The sequence below is a fragment of the Parasteatoda tepidariorum genome, chromosome 4, assembly GCF_043381705.1.
Source record: "Parasteatoda tepidariorum isolate YZ-2023 chromosome 4, CAS_Ptep_4.0, whole genome shotgun sequence".
NCBI lineage: Eukaryota > Metazoa > Arthropoda > Arachnida > Araneae > Theridiidae > Parasteatoda > Parasteatoda tepidariorum.
The window spans coordinates 22,429,107-22,448,903 of record NC_092207.1 but is presented as its reverse complement, the minus strand read 5'-3'; the positions used below and the strand labels follow the sequence as shown (position 1 = coordinate 22,448,903).

Here is a 19,797-nt window from a genome sequence, read left to right as displayed (position 1 = left end):
TCTAACATTACATTAGGCCAGACTTTTCTTCGTTTACTTCATTAACTACCTAGTATTGTTTTTTTTTTATTTGAGTAGAATTTTTTTTTATAGATTTATAACAATATTTCAACTTACACGTGAAATGTTTTCGAGACTGTTTTTATAGATTAGACGTGTTTCATGACAATGTGCAATGGCTATCTGTCTACTTTGAGCTTCCACATGTTCTCCTATGGCATCAGAAAGATGTGATTGCAGCAGAGCCTCCTTCTTCTTTAAATATTCATTCACTTGGGCTGCCTTTTCAAATTTATAACTAAAACAGAACAAAAATATATATATATACAACACCTGGGAATTTTTTAATAATCAACAATATAAATACTTCACCTTTTTTTTTTTTATTAAATATGAATTCTAAGAAAAAGTATGGAAGAAGATTAAAGGATGCATTATATACAAGTTTTACCTAAAATTTAGAGGTTTCATATTCTGGGCAATTTGATGTGAACTAATGAGTTTTAAGATAATAATAAGAAAGCATTTGAAATTAATGTGAAAAGTATTAATTTCCTGATAAGCTTTAATAAATATTTTTCAATCTTACCTCAACTGAGCTGTTGACATTTCAAGTACTTCATCAAAGTAACCATTTTGAAATTTTTTGATAAGCATCACAGTTTTATCAGTATTTATCTTACTGCAAATTGATTTGATTTCACAAGTTTTCGACACTTTCAAGCTAAAAAAAATACAAACTTTATCATTGAAAAAATGCAAAGTTATAAAATTAAACTATAAATTAATACACTTAAATTCACAAAACAAATTATCTTACGAATTCTTTAAAATATGAATTTCCTTAGAAATCTCCAGTTTAGAAAGTCCAGGTACATTTAGTATAGTATTATCCTCATCTTCAAACTAAAACAAAAAAAATAAAAATATAATTAAAAATTTGAAATAAAATAATCTACGCCTGCCGCATTTGATTTTTTAATGGAGAGTATACAAAAGTTTTCAACAAAATAACTAAGTGTCAGAGTACCAGTTTTGGTAATTGTATAAAAAAACTACAGAAGGTAAAAATAACAATTCAAATAGAACATCTTTCTCTCCAAAAATATTTAATTTTAGTCTATTATCATTAGCATAAGCCAGAATTCAAATGTTTAATTTAAGAAGAATTTAACTAACAAAACAATAAGGAAAAAGTAAAAATAATAATTTGCGGTAATATTATAATAAATGTTGGTTTCAGTTATAAAAGTATAATTACATTAAATTAGAGTGTATTTAAAGAAAAGTTGTACATAAGCTATTAAGAGATTCTTCCCTTCCCGATCAAACTCAACTGTCAAAAGGGTGGACATGGGTCCAAATATGCTTTTAATTCTCTTGATTTAATTTTCACAAATAAACTAATGATGGATATTTACTCTATTTGGAAGTATGTTTTGATATGTGTAAAATACAAGGTTACCAGACATAAAGCGCATAGTATTTTAGAATCTACGCTAATTTTTCCTGACAAAATTACGCTAATAAAATTCTGACATCAACAGTTTTTGATAAATAATTATATAGTATACAGTTGCATGTTTTTAGATTTTTGATAAGTATCTTTATTTTATGCATGTTTTTTTAACGTCATCCAAATCAGTTTAAACTGTAATAAATTTAGGTTTAAATCTAAAAACTACACATTCCTATATATTTGAATATACACACATTTATAATTTATTAGTTTTAAACTACTTACTCAAGACTACAAATCACATCATTTTATTGATTTAAAATTTTGAGGAAAAATTCATAGAAGTTCCAAGCATTATTTCTCAAAATTAAATAGTCTGACCCCTTTATTTTATGACTTTTTTGAAAGGTATTGTGCTGTTTAATAATACTACTTCATCAAAAGTTTTAAAGTATTAAAAAATATCAAGAAAAGATAAATAAAAAATTCAACCTAAAATCCAAGATAGAGGCCTCTTAAAAAAAGTATTTTTTTAAATATAACAACAAAAAAAATAGTATCAGGATTTTGACGTATACATAAATTTAGCAAGGAAATAAAGTGTATATCATTTCCATGAAGCTGATTTGTCAAACTGGCTGTTTTATTCTTATATAAAATGCTTCCCTATAATTATTGAAAATAATAAGCAAGATATCCCAACATCCAGGGTTCCCACAACTTGGAAAACAAAGAAATGGTAGTTTAGATTTTTCAAGACTACTGAATTTTTTTTAAATTTATCTTTTATTTGTGAATTACAAAATTATTCCAAAGTTATTTTTTGCACCCATATATATTTCCTTTAAATTTAACATTTATTGAATGATTGAAACATGTGGACTTATCTCATTTTTGCTATCACTTTAAAAAAATTTCCAGACAGTGAGAACCCTGTAAATGAACAATAAAATCTTTAAATACCTGAAAATCATTCAGGAGATTAGTCAGCACAAGACTGCTAAGTTTTTCTTCATTTTTAAAGTATTCTTCAACATCTCCATAATTTAAAAAAGGCAACACCATATTCTCATCAGCTATATCAGATACATCTTTCAAATTGGAAATTAATGTAGAAATAGATTTGAGTGTTGTAGATAGCTAAAAACACAACACGGAATTCAATACATATACAAATATAAAGCATACAACAAGTTTTGTAGTGGTTCAAAATAAAAATCATTTTCAAAACATATAATAGGGACAATATTTTACAAGAAAATCAGGACATTTTTCGGTCTAACACATACATACTATTTTTAAGAAAGAGAAACGAAGGGCTAAGAATATAGTGTAATGCACTGCTTAGAAAATAACGTTTTGTGCAGCATATTTCTTTAATTCACCACAACGTTAGAAAAATGGGTAATACTCAATGTTTTTAAATAAAAAATTAAGATGGAAATGTATTGATCCAAAATTATTTTACAAAACTGCTCGATTTTGTGCATACATATATTCTGTGAGAAATCTTTTAACCAGAATTTTCTTGAGATTGGAAATAGATTCAACAAAATTAAGATAGATTGATATAAGTTGAAAAGAATCTGTTATTCATTAATTAAGTAAGAGGTAAATCCCTTAATTTAAATTTTTTTTTTTTCAATTTTGATTCATCAATAACTTGTTCTGATGAAGAAACAGGACAGATAAAGGCCCTCAGTTTTTCATATCAGCTCCTTTTCATTTGAGACATGTTTCAGATTTCACTTTTTTAATAAAAACATACTAGTTTTGACATTGATAGATCTTGTTTTTCTTATTTCTTTCCTAGCGAAAAAAATTCTAAAAAAATCCAGATGATTCTTTTAAAATCATGTATTCCTCAAAATGCCATGAAAGATCGCTCTTATTTTAATAGATGATACCACAACTTTAAATATCCAAAATGTGACAGAATGAGAAGGTTTATTTCAAATGAACACCAATAAAATTAGTAGGTGTTGAATGAAACCTCTCCAGGTGTAAATATTTGCTTTCAGACAAAAGACGTTCTTTCACATTTGTAATATTAAAGGGCATTGAATAATTCAATGCAATTCTGATTTCCTGTAATTTCACTAAACTGAAGTTTTATAGTACATGTAAAAACATAAATCAGTGTACATTAAAACTGTTTTCTTTTCAGCATTAAATCCAAACTTTACTGAAAATTACACTACCATTTTTTTCTAATATACATGTTTTAATACAAATATATATAATATTAAATTTAAGGAAAAAAATTATGTTTCAGATTAAAATTCTTGTTTAATTACAAGATTTCTTTATTTATTTTAAGGGCTTACTTAGAAAATTTTTAGGTTATCAAAATCCAGGCTCTAAGAATAAAGTTAGAGTAGTAAATTTTAAGAAACCAAAAGTAATCTCTTCATTTTGTATAAGCAATTAAAAAAGAAAAATGTCTTAATGATAAAGGTTATGGCACACCAACCTTCATCTATAACCTATCTTTCAACTTCATAATCCGATACAACTACTTAAATATTCAACAGTATTAATTACAAAAATAAGTAATTAAAAAATAAACATAGTTATCATGAAACATTAGATTAGAGAAATAAGATTATATAATTCAGTCACTTCTCCATTTAAATAATGCAACAAATGTAACAGAACTAATTTCATAATTTTTACAAATGCAATGAAGCAGTTTTTTTTCTCCATTTATTTACCTGAGCTATACCCTGAGGTACTTTATTCAATGAAAAATCATCAAACAGTCTCCTTAAACTTTTATTTGTAGCTTCACAGTTTGAAATTTCTTTCAAAAGAACCGCTTCATGCTCCCTAAAAAAAACTAGTATTTTAATAACAGACAAATGATTTCTACTGTTGTTTATTTTAATCACAAAATACTGGAAAATTATATTAACTTAACATTAGTTTTAATCAAGCAAGGGTTGTGAATTGTACTGTTAGTTGAAAACAGAGTTAGTATGCAGACATAGGAAGTAAATCTGTTATTTCTCCCCAGAAAAAGAACACTACTGTTCTGATTGATTAGAACATGTCAAAAGTAAAATATTTGGTGAAATATTAAGAAATCAGGTGCACAATTGCAAGCATTATATTTGATATTATAGCTTTCTATGGAAGTCTGCTTTATACCAATAATTAGTGAAAAAAGTTATAACATTTCTTTCGGAAATATAAAATTTATTCTTATTTAGAAGGAAAAAAAAATCATTTCAAAAAGGTATATTTTTATTATACAATTTATTTTAGCATAGTTTTTATTTACATGACTATTCTTTTAAAAGTTTATTATTTTATATACAAGTTTATTTAATATATAAGTTTATTTTATGTATAAGTTTATTCAATATTTATTATTTTTGTCTGATATTATAGCAAGATATTGTTCCTTTATGTTACTATACTAAACAAATTAAAAATGTCTATTTTTATTTCTTTTAGTACTTAAAACTTCAGTTTGTAAGTAAACACTTTTTATAGAGAAGATTTTAGTTTTGTCATGATTACACATAAATGTTTGTCAGGCAAAATTTCGATATTAATTTCATTAAAGTAAAAACAAAAACATTTCTACCTAGTTAATAAACTAGGTTTTTAGATTGTATTCTTATTTGAAATTAGCTATTCTCAATTTTTAAATATTTTGAGAATTTTTTTTTTTTTTTAAATTCCTTTCAGAAATAGCACTAGTTTAAAAATTAATTAGTAAAATAAAAGTTTAAACAAATAAGACAACAAAATCAGTGTTACATACAAAAATAGTGCAATTAAACAATAAGCATTATAAAAAGCTAAACATGAACATCATTTGTGAGTTAATAGCTTTTAAATTTATTTTTTTTTAAAAGAAAAAGTAAACCAGTGTAGCACTTAGTTATGAAATGATTTAGTGCCATTGTATGAAATCTTTTCTTTGTCCAAATGCACCTTAATTGTGTATCATCTTTAAAACTTGAATATAAAAAATTAAAACAGTTAATTATATAAAATTAATATAATCACATTCAAGTATGCCACACACAAATATAGGCACAATTCATGCCATTTGATACTATATGCTGCCCAAGGGATATTGTATTTTCTCGTTATTTCAACTCTATGATCAAAAAGCTTAGAACTAGGGATGCAATATATGGAAGAGAAAATACAATTCTTTTATCTGTTATTATTGTCATCAGTAAGAACAAACAACCTGTAAGCATTGTGAGCAAATTGACAAAAGCTAGGCTGAAATGATTAACCTTGTCTGATGCTCAGTCTTGTGAATAGGAAGTTATATTACATTAAAGGTAAAATTTAAGAGATTAGAGAAATATTGCCCGAAGCAGCAAGGTAAATTTAATCATAATGGCAGACCACCATAGGTGGCTAGTAAGAAAAAAATAAAAGGGAAGTTATTGGCACCAAGGCCATTTATAGCCATATTGCATTGAAAGTTGGTAGAAAAATGATTGTAAAGAAAAAAAGATAAATACAATCTAATATCATTTAGGTAGGAGGACAAGTTATGGCGAAGTATATTTCCAATTAACAGAAGCAAAGGTGTATTGAAGCTATTGCAATTTTAAAGTCTAAGAAAATTAGAGGATTTTTAGATATACCGTGAATATACTGTTTTTGGCACAATATCAGCAGTTTAATTATCCAAAATGTAAATAGGTCACAGAATCTAACAGAAAATGATTTATTAGTTTTCTTAAAGTAAGTTTTTATATAGATCTATCATGTTACATATAGTTAAATGGGATTTTAAATCTCTGTGCGGTAAGGTAACAACTCTTCTAATCTAAATATATTAACTGTTTAAGACAAAATGATATATTTAATTCCATGAAAGTAAGCCAGACATGATCTTTCAAAAGATCGTGGAGACGGAGGAGTCGTTCATCACGCACCTTGGGGAATTACCAAATTTTCTTTCCTCTTCTGCCTCTGAACATGAAGAATCACTCAGGTTTACCGCTCCTGTGCGCCAAGGACACCACTCTATGTCTCTGTGTTTTCTTATATAAAATAAATCTTACTTACTTAAACGTATAGTGCACTGTCTCATTCATTTCTAATGTAATCTATTTTTTCAAATTTTGAGGGGCAATATAATAAAGAACTAAAAATATTGCATGGCCCTCAGAAGAAAAAACAGAGATCAGTGAATGCAAACTTTTGGAAAATAATTGCGTAAAATACTAATGACAGGAGTGATTGTGGCACTTGAAGTGTTCATCAATAAAAACTGTCTTAAAATCACTATAGTGGTCTCTATGAGGATGAAACATTTGTTAGTAAATTTTAGCATTTGTTTGCCTTTTAATAAAATTATAAAAAAATTTTTACATAAATAACAAGAAGAACAATTATAGAGATATCTTGGAATCATAAAAAATTGTATTTATCTCCCTAAAAAATAAACCCATTGAGGGGTTAGAAAATGAAATGGTAAATATTGCAAGAATACCTACACCTTGTATCATTATATCATTATATAAAAATGCATTCAGAAGAGAAAAACATTTTTCACAACAAAAATTTCTAATAATTACAATAATATTTTTCTTTGTTCTTCTAATGAATTATATTTTCTTTCCAAATGACTCAGTTTTTCTGTTAAAAACTCTGCTTGTTCTCTAAAATTGAAAGAAATAAGAATTATTTATGATGATAAAAAAAAATCAAATTGAAATAGATAAGGCACTTTATTGTTATCCAGATTTGAATATAACTATTGCTAACACATTCAATTTTAAGTAAACCACAGTGTTATATTCCCCTCACAGATATTACTGGAAACCTCTTTTGAAAGGTGTGACAATGTGAAAATTTTATGCACAATTTTTTAAAGGATCTTAATCACGAGTGATCTGAATACACATTAGTGGAAAATGTGAAGAATCTACTCATGTGATGTGAAAATGCGAAGAATGTGAAGAAAAAAACACAAAAACCATGCATTTCAAAATAAAAATAAAAATTGTAAAGTGTCCATTTTAACAAAAAAAATTTGTTGTCAAGGATCTATTAACAGATCCAATTTTTCCCTAAATGACCCATAATTTATATTTAAATTGCCTGAAACCTGTTCTTAATTGCAACCTGTATTATATAACTGAGGTTGGACAGCCAATTCATTTTTGAGTTTGTGTTCAACTCTGCAGCCTTATAATTTTGAACCTTAAGACAAAATAAGTCAAATAGCACTTCAATTTAGATCACACTGTAAAACAATATCTGTATAATAAAATACACTAAAAGTTTAAATGCACACATAGATCTATACGTACATAAACACACCACCAATGACACATTTACACCGATTACAATTGCATTTGTACTTGCATTATATGAAATAAATACAGAGGCTAGTCAGAAGGTGGGTTTGAATCAGACCATTTAGGCAAGTCTACTTCTGTGTTTTAATTTCTGGTTTATCACTGCCTAGCTGTTTCAAAAACTTAGCGACAATTTTAACTAAGGTTTTGTTAAGGAAATCTGGGAAGATTTATATATCAGTATGTACACTAAAACTATTCTTTAATTTCGACAGTGATATCAGAAAAGCTAAAATATATCCCAACAAACTTGAGAGATAAAATTTAGAACAATTCCTAGACAAACTACTTTAAATATTTTCTTTCCCTTATTCCCAGTTGACTGCTAATATTTTTTCCAAACGCAAGAACTTTGTAACAGCAATAATTTCCTGGCAACTGTAATCGGATATGGAAATATCTCAGAATTTCTTTTTATTCCAAGTTTAAGGCAATAGTTAGAAACAAGTACATAAGACCGTAAAAAAAGCAAAAGAAGCAAACTCTACTTGCAAGCCACTGTGAATAAAAACCTTGCAGTGGCACTAACCTCCTGGCGATTGTAAATGGCATGAAAGAGTACCACTAGGGAGTTATACCTTCAACATTTTTAGCCCCCCCCCCCCAAAAAAAAAAATAAGTACAGTAGAAAACCCTTTGATTCTAGTAAATTTGGACTATCATCAGCTAAAATTAAGCAACAGCATCATGCCAAATGGATGTTGAATACAATTAATCACTATCTTTATTCTGATGGGATGAACAGCATGAACTACTAAAAATATGTTTTACATAATACTATAATAATATAAATCCATCAGTAAGAACAAAATATAATAAATAAATAAATTATTATTTTAGTTTTATTCATTTTATTAATACTTAAGTTTCAATTTGGTGCATTATTATAAATGATGTTTAATACTAATATACTGATAGTTTAGTTTTTTAACCCCCATACAAAAAACAGGTAGTCAGTCAGTTCAGCATAAAACAAAGTCTCATGTTTCAAGGTTTGGGTAATGAAACCCTTCCTTTTACTGTAACTCAATAATTTTGCAGTGTGTGATTAGGTAGAATCAGAAATATTAAAAATAGGTTATAACGTCAAAAGGTATATTAGAAGAGAAAGATTATGAATCAGAATTTCTAAAAAATATAAAATCAAATAAAGAATCAAAATTATTGATTGTATTTGAAGAATCAGCTCTAATTAAAAAAAAATTTCTAAATGTCAGTACAGTTATAAGTTTGGATAAAAAATTTAAATTTTAATACCCAGAATTTTTTTTAAATTAAAGTATCTAAACCTCATTTTGTTTATATTCTAAAAATATATTTATAATGAAAATGAATTTTCATTATGAATATATTTATGATAAATGAAAATGAATTTTATATATTAAAAAGTATTCTAAAAATGAAAGCAACTGGGGGTCAGCAAAATAGGACTCGAAATCAGCAACCGAATATTTGTTTACATAAGGAAAGCCAAGTGTTTTTAATGTCTCTAGAAATTATTTTTCTGAATTCATTTTCAAATATTAATTATCTAAAAGATTTATAAAAAAGAACTTCTTAAACTTTTCCACATTGTATCAGAAGACATAAAAATTATAAAATACTTCAAAGATCAGTTTGGCTAAAAAGTTTTAAATATATTTAATTTTTAATACCCAGAATTTTTTTAAAATACAAATAAAGTATCTAACCTGATTTTTTTTTAAAAATTATGTTTAATTTAAATGAAGTAATAATGATATTTCTGTATCGGAGCCTATGCGTCAACTACTTTGGCTAAAAGGGCTTTTAACTCACAAAATTTTTTAAAAAAAATAAAAATATGTAGCTGCTTGCCCAGGAGAAATTATTGTCTTGTTATAGACTCTTTTTAGGACTTTTTGGTGCAGATAACAATGCGGAACTTTTTCTGATAATTAAGCAAAAAATTGCTTTTGCCAATAATAATTTTAAAAAAATACTCTTTTTCATTTTTCTTTTCTTCTTTTAAGTACTCTGATTCATTAGCAGCTAATTCTTCCAATGCCTTCATTTCTTGAGGAGTAATAGAAGCATATCTAGAAGTAAAAGTGCAAATTACAAATCAACCATCAATCAAATGAAGATTGTCATTATGTAATAACATTTCAAGCAATATTTAATTATTACATGGCACAACTGACAATTACTTACTCATCTAATTCTTCTGAGGTCAAAATATTATCTTCATCTAAAGTACAAAAATATTCTAAAAACGGACGCAACTGGGGGTCAGCAAAATTGGACTCGAAATCAGCAGCCGAATATTTGTTTACATACGGAAAGCCAAGTGTTTTTAATGTCTCCAGAAATTTTTTTTCTGAATTCATTTTCAAATATTTATTATTTAAGAAATTTATAAAACAGAACTTTTTACACTTTTCAACATTCTATCAGAAGATATAAAAACACAAAATACCACAAGGACACAGGCAGATATCAATTAACAAGACAAGTTTTCGTTCTTTTGAAACATGGATTTCCATGTTTTGAAAACAAAAAAATCTACCGCTATTTCCACAACTGCTTACTGCCATCTTTAAAATCAAATATTTCTAAACAAAAATAATAGCATTCATTCCATGATGCCTTCTACGCACTGTCTTGAATGCCCGCCTATTTTATAACCCTAGACTTTGGCGATCAGCTGAAATGGGTGATTGCCAAACTNTTACAAATTATAAATCTTTAAAAAAAATTTGTTCAGATTTTTCTGGCACAGAGACAGAATGTTATTATTTATCATAACAATTTATGAAAATCAAATAAAAAAAATAGAGACCGGTGATGTGTCCAATGTTTCGTTCACCCTGACATCTGTTTGGTACAGTGATTGATCTTTCCATCTTTATGTCTTTGTTTGAGTATACGCAAGCAAAGGAGAGGATACAAGCATCTATATTCATTGTCTACAAAGTACTTCGATTGGTTTAAATAAATTATCAAACTGAGCATGCGCGTTATTAAAATTTCGCCAAGCAAAAATGCTAAAAGCGCCATTCTAGTAAACCTGACAAAACGATTAAGTAATAACGATGAAAACGATGATGTAATCGACCAATCAAATGCCTCTATTTATTAAAAAGGCGGTCAGCCAAGCAACAGCCTTCATTCTAATGAATTACTTTTTGTTTGGTTGTTGGTTTTGTTAGGTTGAGATGAAATATTTGCAAAAAAAACCTGGCAAGATTGTGATTTTTTAAATTTTTAATGAAAAAAATTCTAAAAAATTATTTTATCTGATTTTTGTATTAGTGGCAACATTAGTACCATATGGCAACAACATCCTTTTCTTTACAAGTTTTGCTGTCTGTCACAAGTCGTGGGCAATAGTCATTTTTATTTTAAAAACTAATGAGCTTATTAATTTGATTTAAAGAATAATTTTTGTATATTAATGGCAGAAACAGAAACGGTTTCAATTTTAGTTTCAGCTTTTCCTAGTATAGATGAAGAATTATTTGATTATATTGAAGGTATTTTGTTTGTTTACTATTTAAATAATGCTCGCTTACAATATAATATTTAAATTACTAATTATTTTCTTAAAATTTGTAACCATTCATTTTGATGCATTAATTCATTCCTAAAATGAAAAATAATGTATTGTTGATTATTTGTGTCTTTTTTTACCTAATGTTCTAACATAATGCTTAATAAGTAATCTTTCAATTTATTTAAAATTAATCTTACTTATTATTTTAGGAAATAAATTATTTTAAACTTCATTACTAGCTCGAAAAATTTAATAAATTTTTATTTGTTACTTTATTATATCATCTTTATACCATATTTATAAAAAAAGTATGTGTACAGGAAGTCGATTTTGAATTAAAGTGTAGGTAAAGTAATATTTGATTTTTAATACTTTCGCTTTTTTTTAATTATGTATTTCAGGAGTACTAGATGATAATAAAAGTGAATTTGAATCGTCTGAACATGTATATGAGGCTATTGGTGACATGTTACATGAAGTTGCTGGGGACAGTAAAGATGAAAATGAAATTAAAGATATCTGCTCTAGACTTTTAAGAGCTTTAAAAAGGTAAGATCTGTCATTGAACCCAAACTTATAAGGATGTTTGTTTTCAATAATCATGAAAGAAGAAAACTAGGTATTATTAAAAAATTTATAATTTACTATTTTCAGAGTGCTGTAGATTCCTAAGTCAAATTGGTTTTTCTCCAGTTCTATAGTCAAGTCGCATTGACTCTGACTAGCTTATGTTGTAAAAAGTATTGAGTAAACTACCAGTTTAATCTTTTGAATAATTTTAGCAATCCAGATTTTTACCCTGTTTACCAGATTTAATAACCCTGTGAATCAGAGCAGGGGGATATTTCCTTATCTACATAACTACAATCGTCAAGGTGGCAGACTGATTTTAAACTTACAATTTTTTTTTGAAAATAACGTAGATGTTTGCCCCGGGGTGGCTACGAATTATACCTTTTGAGTTGGTCCCTTTCTGCGAAGTTTAATTTTTAGTTTCTCCGGGGCTGCTGCTTGGAAATTGTCAAGACTTGTCGATTATTCTGCCACAGATCATGATATGGAAATCTCCCCCGATTGAGTTAATTTGTTATTGTCAAAATATTCAATTTAGGCAACAAAACAAAAAAAAATTGGGAACTTTGAACTTTTTTTTTAAATCCTTAAAAAATTTTATAATAAGCCCAGGAAACTAATCATTCTCAGAATTTTCAGTAATAATGAGCAGTCTATAATAAGATTTAAACTAATATGCTTCCTGTAAATATTTTACTATGATTAATGAAATTTTTATGTTCAATCAAATCTGAATGCATTAATTTATACAAAAAATGATCTTACTTTTCTTTTCAAGATTTACCTTTTGAAAGGGAGTGGAATTTTTTTTTTTTTTTATGATGTATAATGGCTGTGTTTAACAGAATGTTTAAATTCTTGTTGCAATTTTCTTAGAAAGGAATTTTTTCACCCGGAGAGCACCATATGCTATGTATCTGAGAACTCTTAATCCTATGCCACTTGTTCTTATATTTAAAAACATTAATTTTGATACCAATTCTAGACAAAAATAGTCATGTGGGTGATCAATTAGATTAAGAATAATGTATTTTTGTAGAGTTTTTAGGTAAGTAATTATTTTTCCAAGGAAAAACAGCTCTTTTTATTCCCATTAAAATTAATTCTGCATTACTTATTAACTTGATAGAAGCAAAAATTTTTGTGTGACGAAAGTTAAGACTTTCTACCAAAATTCTGTCGGATAGTAAAATAGAGTTCTCAAGCATTTCTGCTATTCTTCTTATAACTTGATAACCTATGGCAATCGTACGTAAATATTTAGATAAAAATACACAAAAGGAATTTCATTTGAGTATTAGATTAGAAACTTCTGCTGATTTCTAAATTTGTTGCAAATCATCTTGGTTTATATTTTATTGGTCACAAGATAAATACTTATATTTCTCAAGAAATCAGTTTAATCTTATTGTAAAAAAAAAAAATCTGTGCTATCATATGTAATTGATATTATTCCCATTTCTACTACTCATTTTTTCTTGCCTTTGATTTTTTCATAGGAAATTTTAAAGTTAAATATTATTGTTCAGGAGTGTAATTCTGGAAGAAAGAGGAAAAATACCTTGAAAACAAAATAACTTTTAGTCGAGATAAGCTTCTTTTGAATTTTTAATGCATTTTCAATAATATATAAATTTTTATGTATGTAAATAACAAATTAGATTGTTTGCTGCTGATAAAGACATGTCATTTCTCAGAAATTTTTTTAACGTGTTTTCAGTAGTCTTCTTGTGTAATTGTGCATTAATATCTCAAAATAAGCATAAAAATTGACATCCTTATGATGTTTCAATACTTTGATCTAAAATTTTGTTATTTTTCATCCAATGCATTTTTTAATTAGATCCAAGTCAAAATTTAGTTTCTGTTTATTGACAATATATTAAAAGTTGTTTCTAATTTTATATACATTTATTTTAATAGTGAGCCAGAAGCTCAAAATAATTGCAATGAGAACAAAATTCTGAGTGCACCTGTTTGTCTTGGAAGCCTGGCTGAAAATTTTGATGATGAAGCTGAAGAAGTCACCAGCATATGGTTGAAACAAAAAGAATCTCCATCAGTATGTATCTTTAACTATAGTTGAATTAACTGTATTTTTATTGCTTTTTATAAAATAATGTAGGGTTTGTAGCTGTCTTCACTTTCATGGTACAAAATATTTTGTCCTTGTACCGATGTTCCTGATTTTTCAGTATGTTCAGAATATCCCATTTTCTATGAATATTAGTGTGGGTCTTAAAATAATAGATTCTAAGAAATTTCAATTAATAATGCTAGTAAAAATTGTGAAGTTCAATTGTTCCAGTTGTCAAACTTGTTTCAAACTTTTGGTCATCTTGTGAAAAAGAAATTCAGCTTCTTTGCTGTTGAATTTTTTTCTACAAAAAGTGTACTTAACATTTTTGGGTAAAAAAATTTTTTTTCCTCTTGTCTATCAAATTGCAGTTAAAAAAATTTTTTTCATTTCTTATACTTATCTTTCTATTTTGCTGATCTTTGTTCCCAGATTATGATGCTTAACATTTTCTTATGTAATTAACTATTTGAATTGAATAAAATATGTAAATGTTAAAATCTTTTAGTATATTAGCTATTATTTTGACTTCTTACTCATTAAACATGTTTAAATATCAAACTAGTTTTTATAAAGTTTGAATTTTTTAAATTTTTGCTCTTATTTTTAAATTATACCTCTGTCAATTGTTAGAATGTTCCATTATTTACTTTGTACATAGTTTTAGTTGGCTCGCTAGTACTCTTGCCAACCCTTAGAAACTGCTTGATCAATTTTTTTTTCTCGTCACTTTGCCTACACATTTCACTTGTTGAGCCCATATTAGAATGGATTATCACTAAAGTTACAAAAATAAAAGTTTTTGTTTTAGACTCTAATGATATTCATTAGTTAAAAAAAATAAAATTCTTAAATTTAATTGCTTAAAGACTAATTAGAAATTGAAACAAAGTAAAGACATATTGTTCCTCTTCAGAAAATAGAGCACATGGCTGCAAAAAATCTTTATTCAACTGTTATTTTATTTTATTATTATTATTATTTTTTTTTTTTTGAAAACTGAATTACATTTCAAACTTACGTACAAATTTTATAATTAACTTTAAATGTAATAATTAACTTTGTTCTGTTTTTTTTCTACAAATTTCAGATTTTTTAAATATCTGTATTATTTTTTTTCTAAATGCTAGAATATATTTCTCGTAATACTAGAATATTTTTTCTTATATATGTTGATGAGAAAATAATTTATTACGTAAAAAAAAAATTTCTTTCCCCCTTTAAATTTTACAAATGCTACTTTTGTATGTAAAAATTATAGTCTATTATTTATCTTCTTTGTACAAACAAACAAACATTTTTTTAAAAAAAAAACTGCATGTTGCAAAAGTTTTTTTTTTTGTTTGTTTGAAAGTGAAAATATCTAGCCCTGAGTTTCTAAAAAAATTCAGATAATTTTTTTGTCCAGCAATCACATGCCTGGGAATGTGAGGACAACGAAGCAGATAAATCAGAAGAATCTAGGATGCCAGCAAACACAGAAACATTTATTGCCCTTGAAGTTGTGGTGGAATAGCTTCAACAGCAAGATTCCACTGATTCTGTTCAATTGCTACATTTAAAAATATTAAGAAATATGACTGTTGAAAGAAGATTGTCCTTTATGAAACAGAGACCATCCTCCATGAAGCAAAGACCATCCTCCATGAAGCAAAGACCATCCTCCATGAAGCAAAGACCGTCATCTATGAAACAGAAGACCGTGTCCTCCATGAAACAGGCGACCGTGTCCTCCGTTAAATAGAAGACTGGCAAATATTTTTTACTCGCGTTGTAATAAATTTTTATTGTCATGTTAGGATAATCAGTGCTATACTGTACTCTATTACTGATTTGAAAAAACAAAGTGAGATGTCATACTCATCTTCTGTGGGTGCAAAAATATTAACTCTGTAGGCAATAGTATTTGCTAAACTGAATTACATGCTCAAAAGAAGAAAAAATCTTCACTTTTTGGATAAAATAATTGAGAAACAAATGACAGCGACAATAGGATTTTCTTATCAGAATGTTCCATAAACATTTCTCAATAATATATAAAATTTCATATTTTTTCATCTTATAGTTTTTATGTTCTGAGAAGAATAAATGTGAATTGTGTAAAATCTGAAAGTCTCCTAAAATGACAGCAATAACCTCATAACTTTTTTCTAATTTGCAGTGTTTATTATTTTTCTTTGATTTCAAACATGGTCATATCATAAAATTTGATTTATTATATGTTTATCATTTCTTTTAGTGTGTTGATCAGCGAAAACTCGAAAAAGCTGAGGCAAAATTGAAGTCAAAACAAGAGAGAAGGGATAATACAGAAAAACCTGCTACTGGGTATATTTTTTTTAATCATTATTATTTCTCTGAAATTCAAATATCTTAAATGTAAAATATGTTTTCCTTTTTTTAAAAAAAAAAAAATTCATCTTTAATAGCTTGTTCATATCTTTAAACCTATTAAGTTATTTAAATTTCGCTAATTGTTAATTTCAATATTTTGACTAAAACTTTCTTACTATCAGCCTTGAAAAATATCCATATGTAAGTCATCATGATGCAATACTTTCTAGTCGTACTTTTGAATTAAAAAAAATTTATCAAATGTATTGATTAAATGTATATGAAATGTATTAAATGTATATGAAGTTTTTACTCAGATTCAATATGAACATGTATTTGTTTGTATTTTCATTAATTAAATTTTTTTTAGAGGAAATTTATATTTCGTATTATCATTTCGCATACTTTTTCTAAATGGCAATTACAAGGCTAAATATCTGAGCACTATCACTTTTTAAATAAAACTTCTAATTCTTTCAATATATTTATAAATATATATTTTCGTGTAGCTGTGATATTTTTCTACAGTATTCATATTTAATTTGCAGTACTGTGTTCAGCAGTAAAGAGGCATCAGCTGTTCAAGCAAGTAGTAAAAGAGAATCCAGAATGGAGTCAAAGGGTACAAACAAGAGCATGGACATCAAAATTGAAAATTTTGACATTGCGTTTGGGGACAAGTAAACTATTTTTATTTTATATTTTCATTTATTATTATATTTTTTAACTTGAATTGGCAGTTTCCTAATATTGAATTGTTAAATTGCATTTTTTTTTTTTATCAAGGTAGTTTTTTCTCATCTGTCTGTTAAATTATCACTGTTTTAAAATTAAGTCTAAATTGTTCAATTTTTTTAAAAATCTTTGATATTGATTTTTTAAACTATACTTGTAACTTTGTTCATTAAATATTGAGATTTATTTAACTTTTCCCTAATTGTGTTTTACTTTTTGCTGGCAAACTTTGTTTCGTGTATGTCTTCAAGTAAGTACAGATTCGAGAATTCTGAGGTGTCCTAATGATTACAATCATAATGTTATTATTTTTTTGTTTGTTTTGTCGGTTTTCATCTACCTTCTGTATTTGTATCAGACATCGTTTTGAACAAGTTTATTATCTCAATTATTTCACCTTGAAATAGGCTCAATTAAAGTCACGCCCTGTTGCACCATTTAAGTGTATATTCAATCCGAATGCTTTCATTATATTTAAATTTTCATCATCTCAAACTGATTAAAAAGCACTTAGAAAATAAACAATAATCTTCTGGTTTCCACCAATTTGAAGAACTTAACTTTTCTATTTACTTGTTTGTACAAGTTTGTTTATGCCCATGAAGCAAGTAGGTCTTGTGATGAAAATTTTTTAAAGACTCTTCTTTTTTCTAATTTATCTGATGTGCAATCTTTATTGAATTTCTGCAAACAGACATATTTTTGACATTTAATTTATCCAATTGTGATTTCTAATGATAACGATTTTATTTATTATTTTTTTATTTTAGGACACTTTTAACTAGTGCTGATCTTACTTTAGTTTATGGCAGAAGATATGGTATGGTTGGACGAAATGGTATTGGAAAAAGTACGCTGCTTAAAATGATTTCGAGGTAATCATTAATATATAATTGTGATACAATTTTTTTTTTTACTTAAGCAGTTCAAATATATATATTTTTGTGTATTTGAATCCTTTTATTTTTTTTAAACTATACCTTAAACAGGGGTAGAAATTTTTAAAAAAATTACTGGTCCATAGGACCAGTAACTAAAACATTTTACTAGTCCGCACAAAACTTTACTGGTCCGTCTACGTGTTCCTATTAGCTGCAAATAAAAAATTAAAAATTTTGATTGAAAAAAATCATGATTTTTTTAAAAAAAATAATAAATTTTTGATTTAAATCGCATTTTTTTGATTAATATTAATTTTGTATAAAAAATTTTTAAAAAAATTTTTTGAATAAGCTCTAAAATAGTTTTAAGTAACTCAAATACACAAGTTGCGTAAATATACTTAGAATTTAAGAAGGAAATAAGATTAATTATACTACTTACTAAGATTAATTAGAAAAGAATATTTTAGCAATCAAGAACTATGATTTTTACTCAATTTTGAAGTAATCACAAAATTATTAAACTGTACATAATCATAATGTAACAAAAATAAACAATATGATAAAATAAAAATAAACGCATGTGCGAAACAAGATTTAACTTCGCCTTCCTCAGGATCGCACACTAGCTTTATTTATTTTTTTTAAAATTTTTTGTTATTTTTTTTTTTTTTTAGGGAGATCTCGCATGCTAGCTTTTTTTTTTTCTTTAACGGAGATCGGCTGCGGCTGATGGTGGTCCGGCAGACCACTGTTTATTATTTTATGCTGGTCCGACTCCGATTTTAGTGGTCACGGACCAACGGGCCACCGTTAATTTCGAGCCCTGGCCTTATATGTTAGACTTAATAGACTTTTGTTTCAATCATATTTTAGGGGGACAGTGTACTAAACTTTTAATAAGCTTAAAATTAGTACAGTTATAAGGGTTATTTTAGATTATGTAATTCACTCTAAAAAATCTAATTTGTTGGAAAAACAGACCTCTGAAACTATTAGTGCAATTAAAGACCTGTGTGCAGTTAAATTTTAATTTTTTCGAAAACTTACATCAGATTTTTCTCAATTGCGCATTTTATCTTTGTTTTTATTCCTGCCAAGGATTCTATTTTGCCTTGTAATTATTTACAAAGTAGTTGTTAATTGTAAAGCTACTGCTATAGGAGACCTAATGGTTCGACAAAAATTAATTTTTTTTTCTCCTAAAAGCTTTTAAATTTTATTCATAATGTAGTTTGTCACTTTCTTATAATTTGATTGAAAGAATTTTTGTCCTAAAATGTATTTAATGTTTATTGTACAGTAGAGAACCATTTATCCGGTATCTAGATAACCGGGAAACCAGGAAGAATTTTGCTTGGTTTTCCCGCTATTTTAAAGTATAGAAGGATTATAAAAAAAAAAAAAAACAGAAATTTGACTCATCCTTAAAGTTGAGTAGAGGGAAAGGGGGGAATTCTTCTCCTCACTTGCCCAGAGGAACTTCAATTCTTCCCCTGACCTTGAAGATCATTAGATCCAGAGGGGGCAGGGAAGGGACAAATGTTTTATTTTCTCCTGTGTTTATTTTCTTTTTCTGATAAGCTGCCATCAATCAAACTTAAAGGAGTGGCAAGCTGATTTCCTTTTCTCTTTGATTTACGAGGGGGTGGGGAAAATGCATTGCACAGGCATAGCAATGAATGTTTGAGTTAAGGAACTTGAAACATCTGGCTAAGAGTATTGATTTTAAAGGTGAAATGTGAGATTTATTTTAAATCATCCACTTCAGTTACTCAGTTTTGTTATTTATTATGGTGAATTGTTTTATTATTTCGGATAATGCATTATTTAATCACCAGTTATATTCATCTATTTGACATCAATTAACAAAACAATAT

The 19,797-nt window shown here is 27.0% G+C and overlaps 2 protein-coding genes across 2 annotated transcripts in view; one reads left to right on the top strand and one right to left on the bottom strand.

Annotated features, from left to right (window-relative positions):
* LOC107456772 (HAUS augmin-like complex subunit 3) overlaps positions 1–10,491 on the bottom strand; it is a 32,769-nt gene extending 22,278 nt beyond the window's left edge. The window contains exons 1-8 of the mRNA XM_071179520.1: positions 9,976–10,491; positions 9,765–9,860; positions 7,018–7,101; positions 4,174–4,288; positions 2,423–2,599; positions 821–906; positions 590–724; positions 118–298 (exon numbers count right to left, since the gene is read on the bottom strand). Coding sequence (XP_071035621.1) covers positions 118–298; positions 590–724; positions 821–906; positions 2,423–2,599; positions 4,174–4,288; positions 7,018–7,101; positions 9,765–9,860; positions 9,976–10,151 — 1,050 coding nt within the window. The 5' untranslated portion in view covers positions 10,152–10,491. The remainder of the gene's footprint in view (positions 1–117; positions 299–589; positions 725–820; positions 907–2,422; positions 2,600–4,173; positions 4,289–7,017; positions 7,102–9,764; positions 9,861–9,975) is intronic.
* Positions 10,492–10,944: 453 nt separating this feature from the next.
* Positions 10,945–19,797, top strand: part of LOC107456771 (ATP-binding cassette sub-family F member 3) — a 26,900-nt gene continuing 18,047 nt past the window's right edge. Inside the window, exons 1-6 of the mRNA XM_016074716.2 lie at positions 10,945–11,297; positions 11,719–11,866; positions 13,814–13,952; positions 16,207–16,295; positions 16,850–16,981; positions 17,807–17,911. Of these exons, the coding sequence (XP_015930202.1) occupies positions 11,219–11,297; positions 11,719–11,866; positions 13,814–13,952; positions 16,207–16,295; positions 16,850–16,981; positions 17,807–17,911 (692 nt within the window). The 5' untranslated portion in view covers positions 10,945–11,218. The remainder of the gene's footprint in view (positions 11,298–11,718; positions 11,867–13,813; positions 13,953–16,206; positions 16,296–16,849; positions 16,982–17,806; positions 17,912–19,797) is intronic.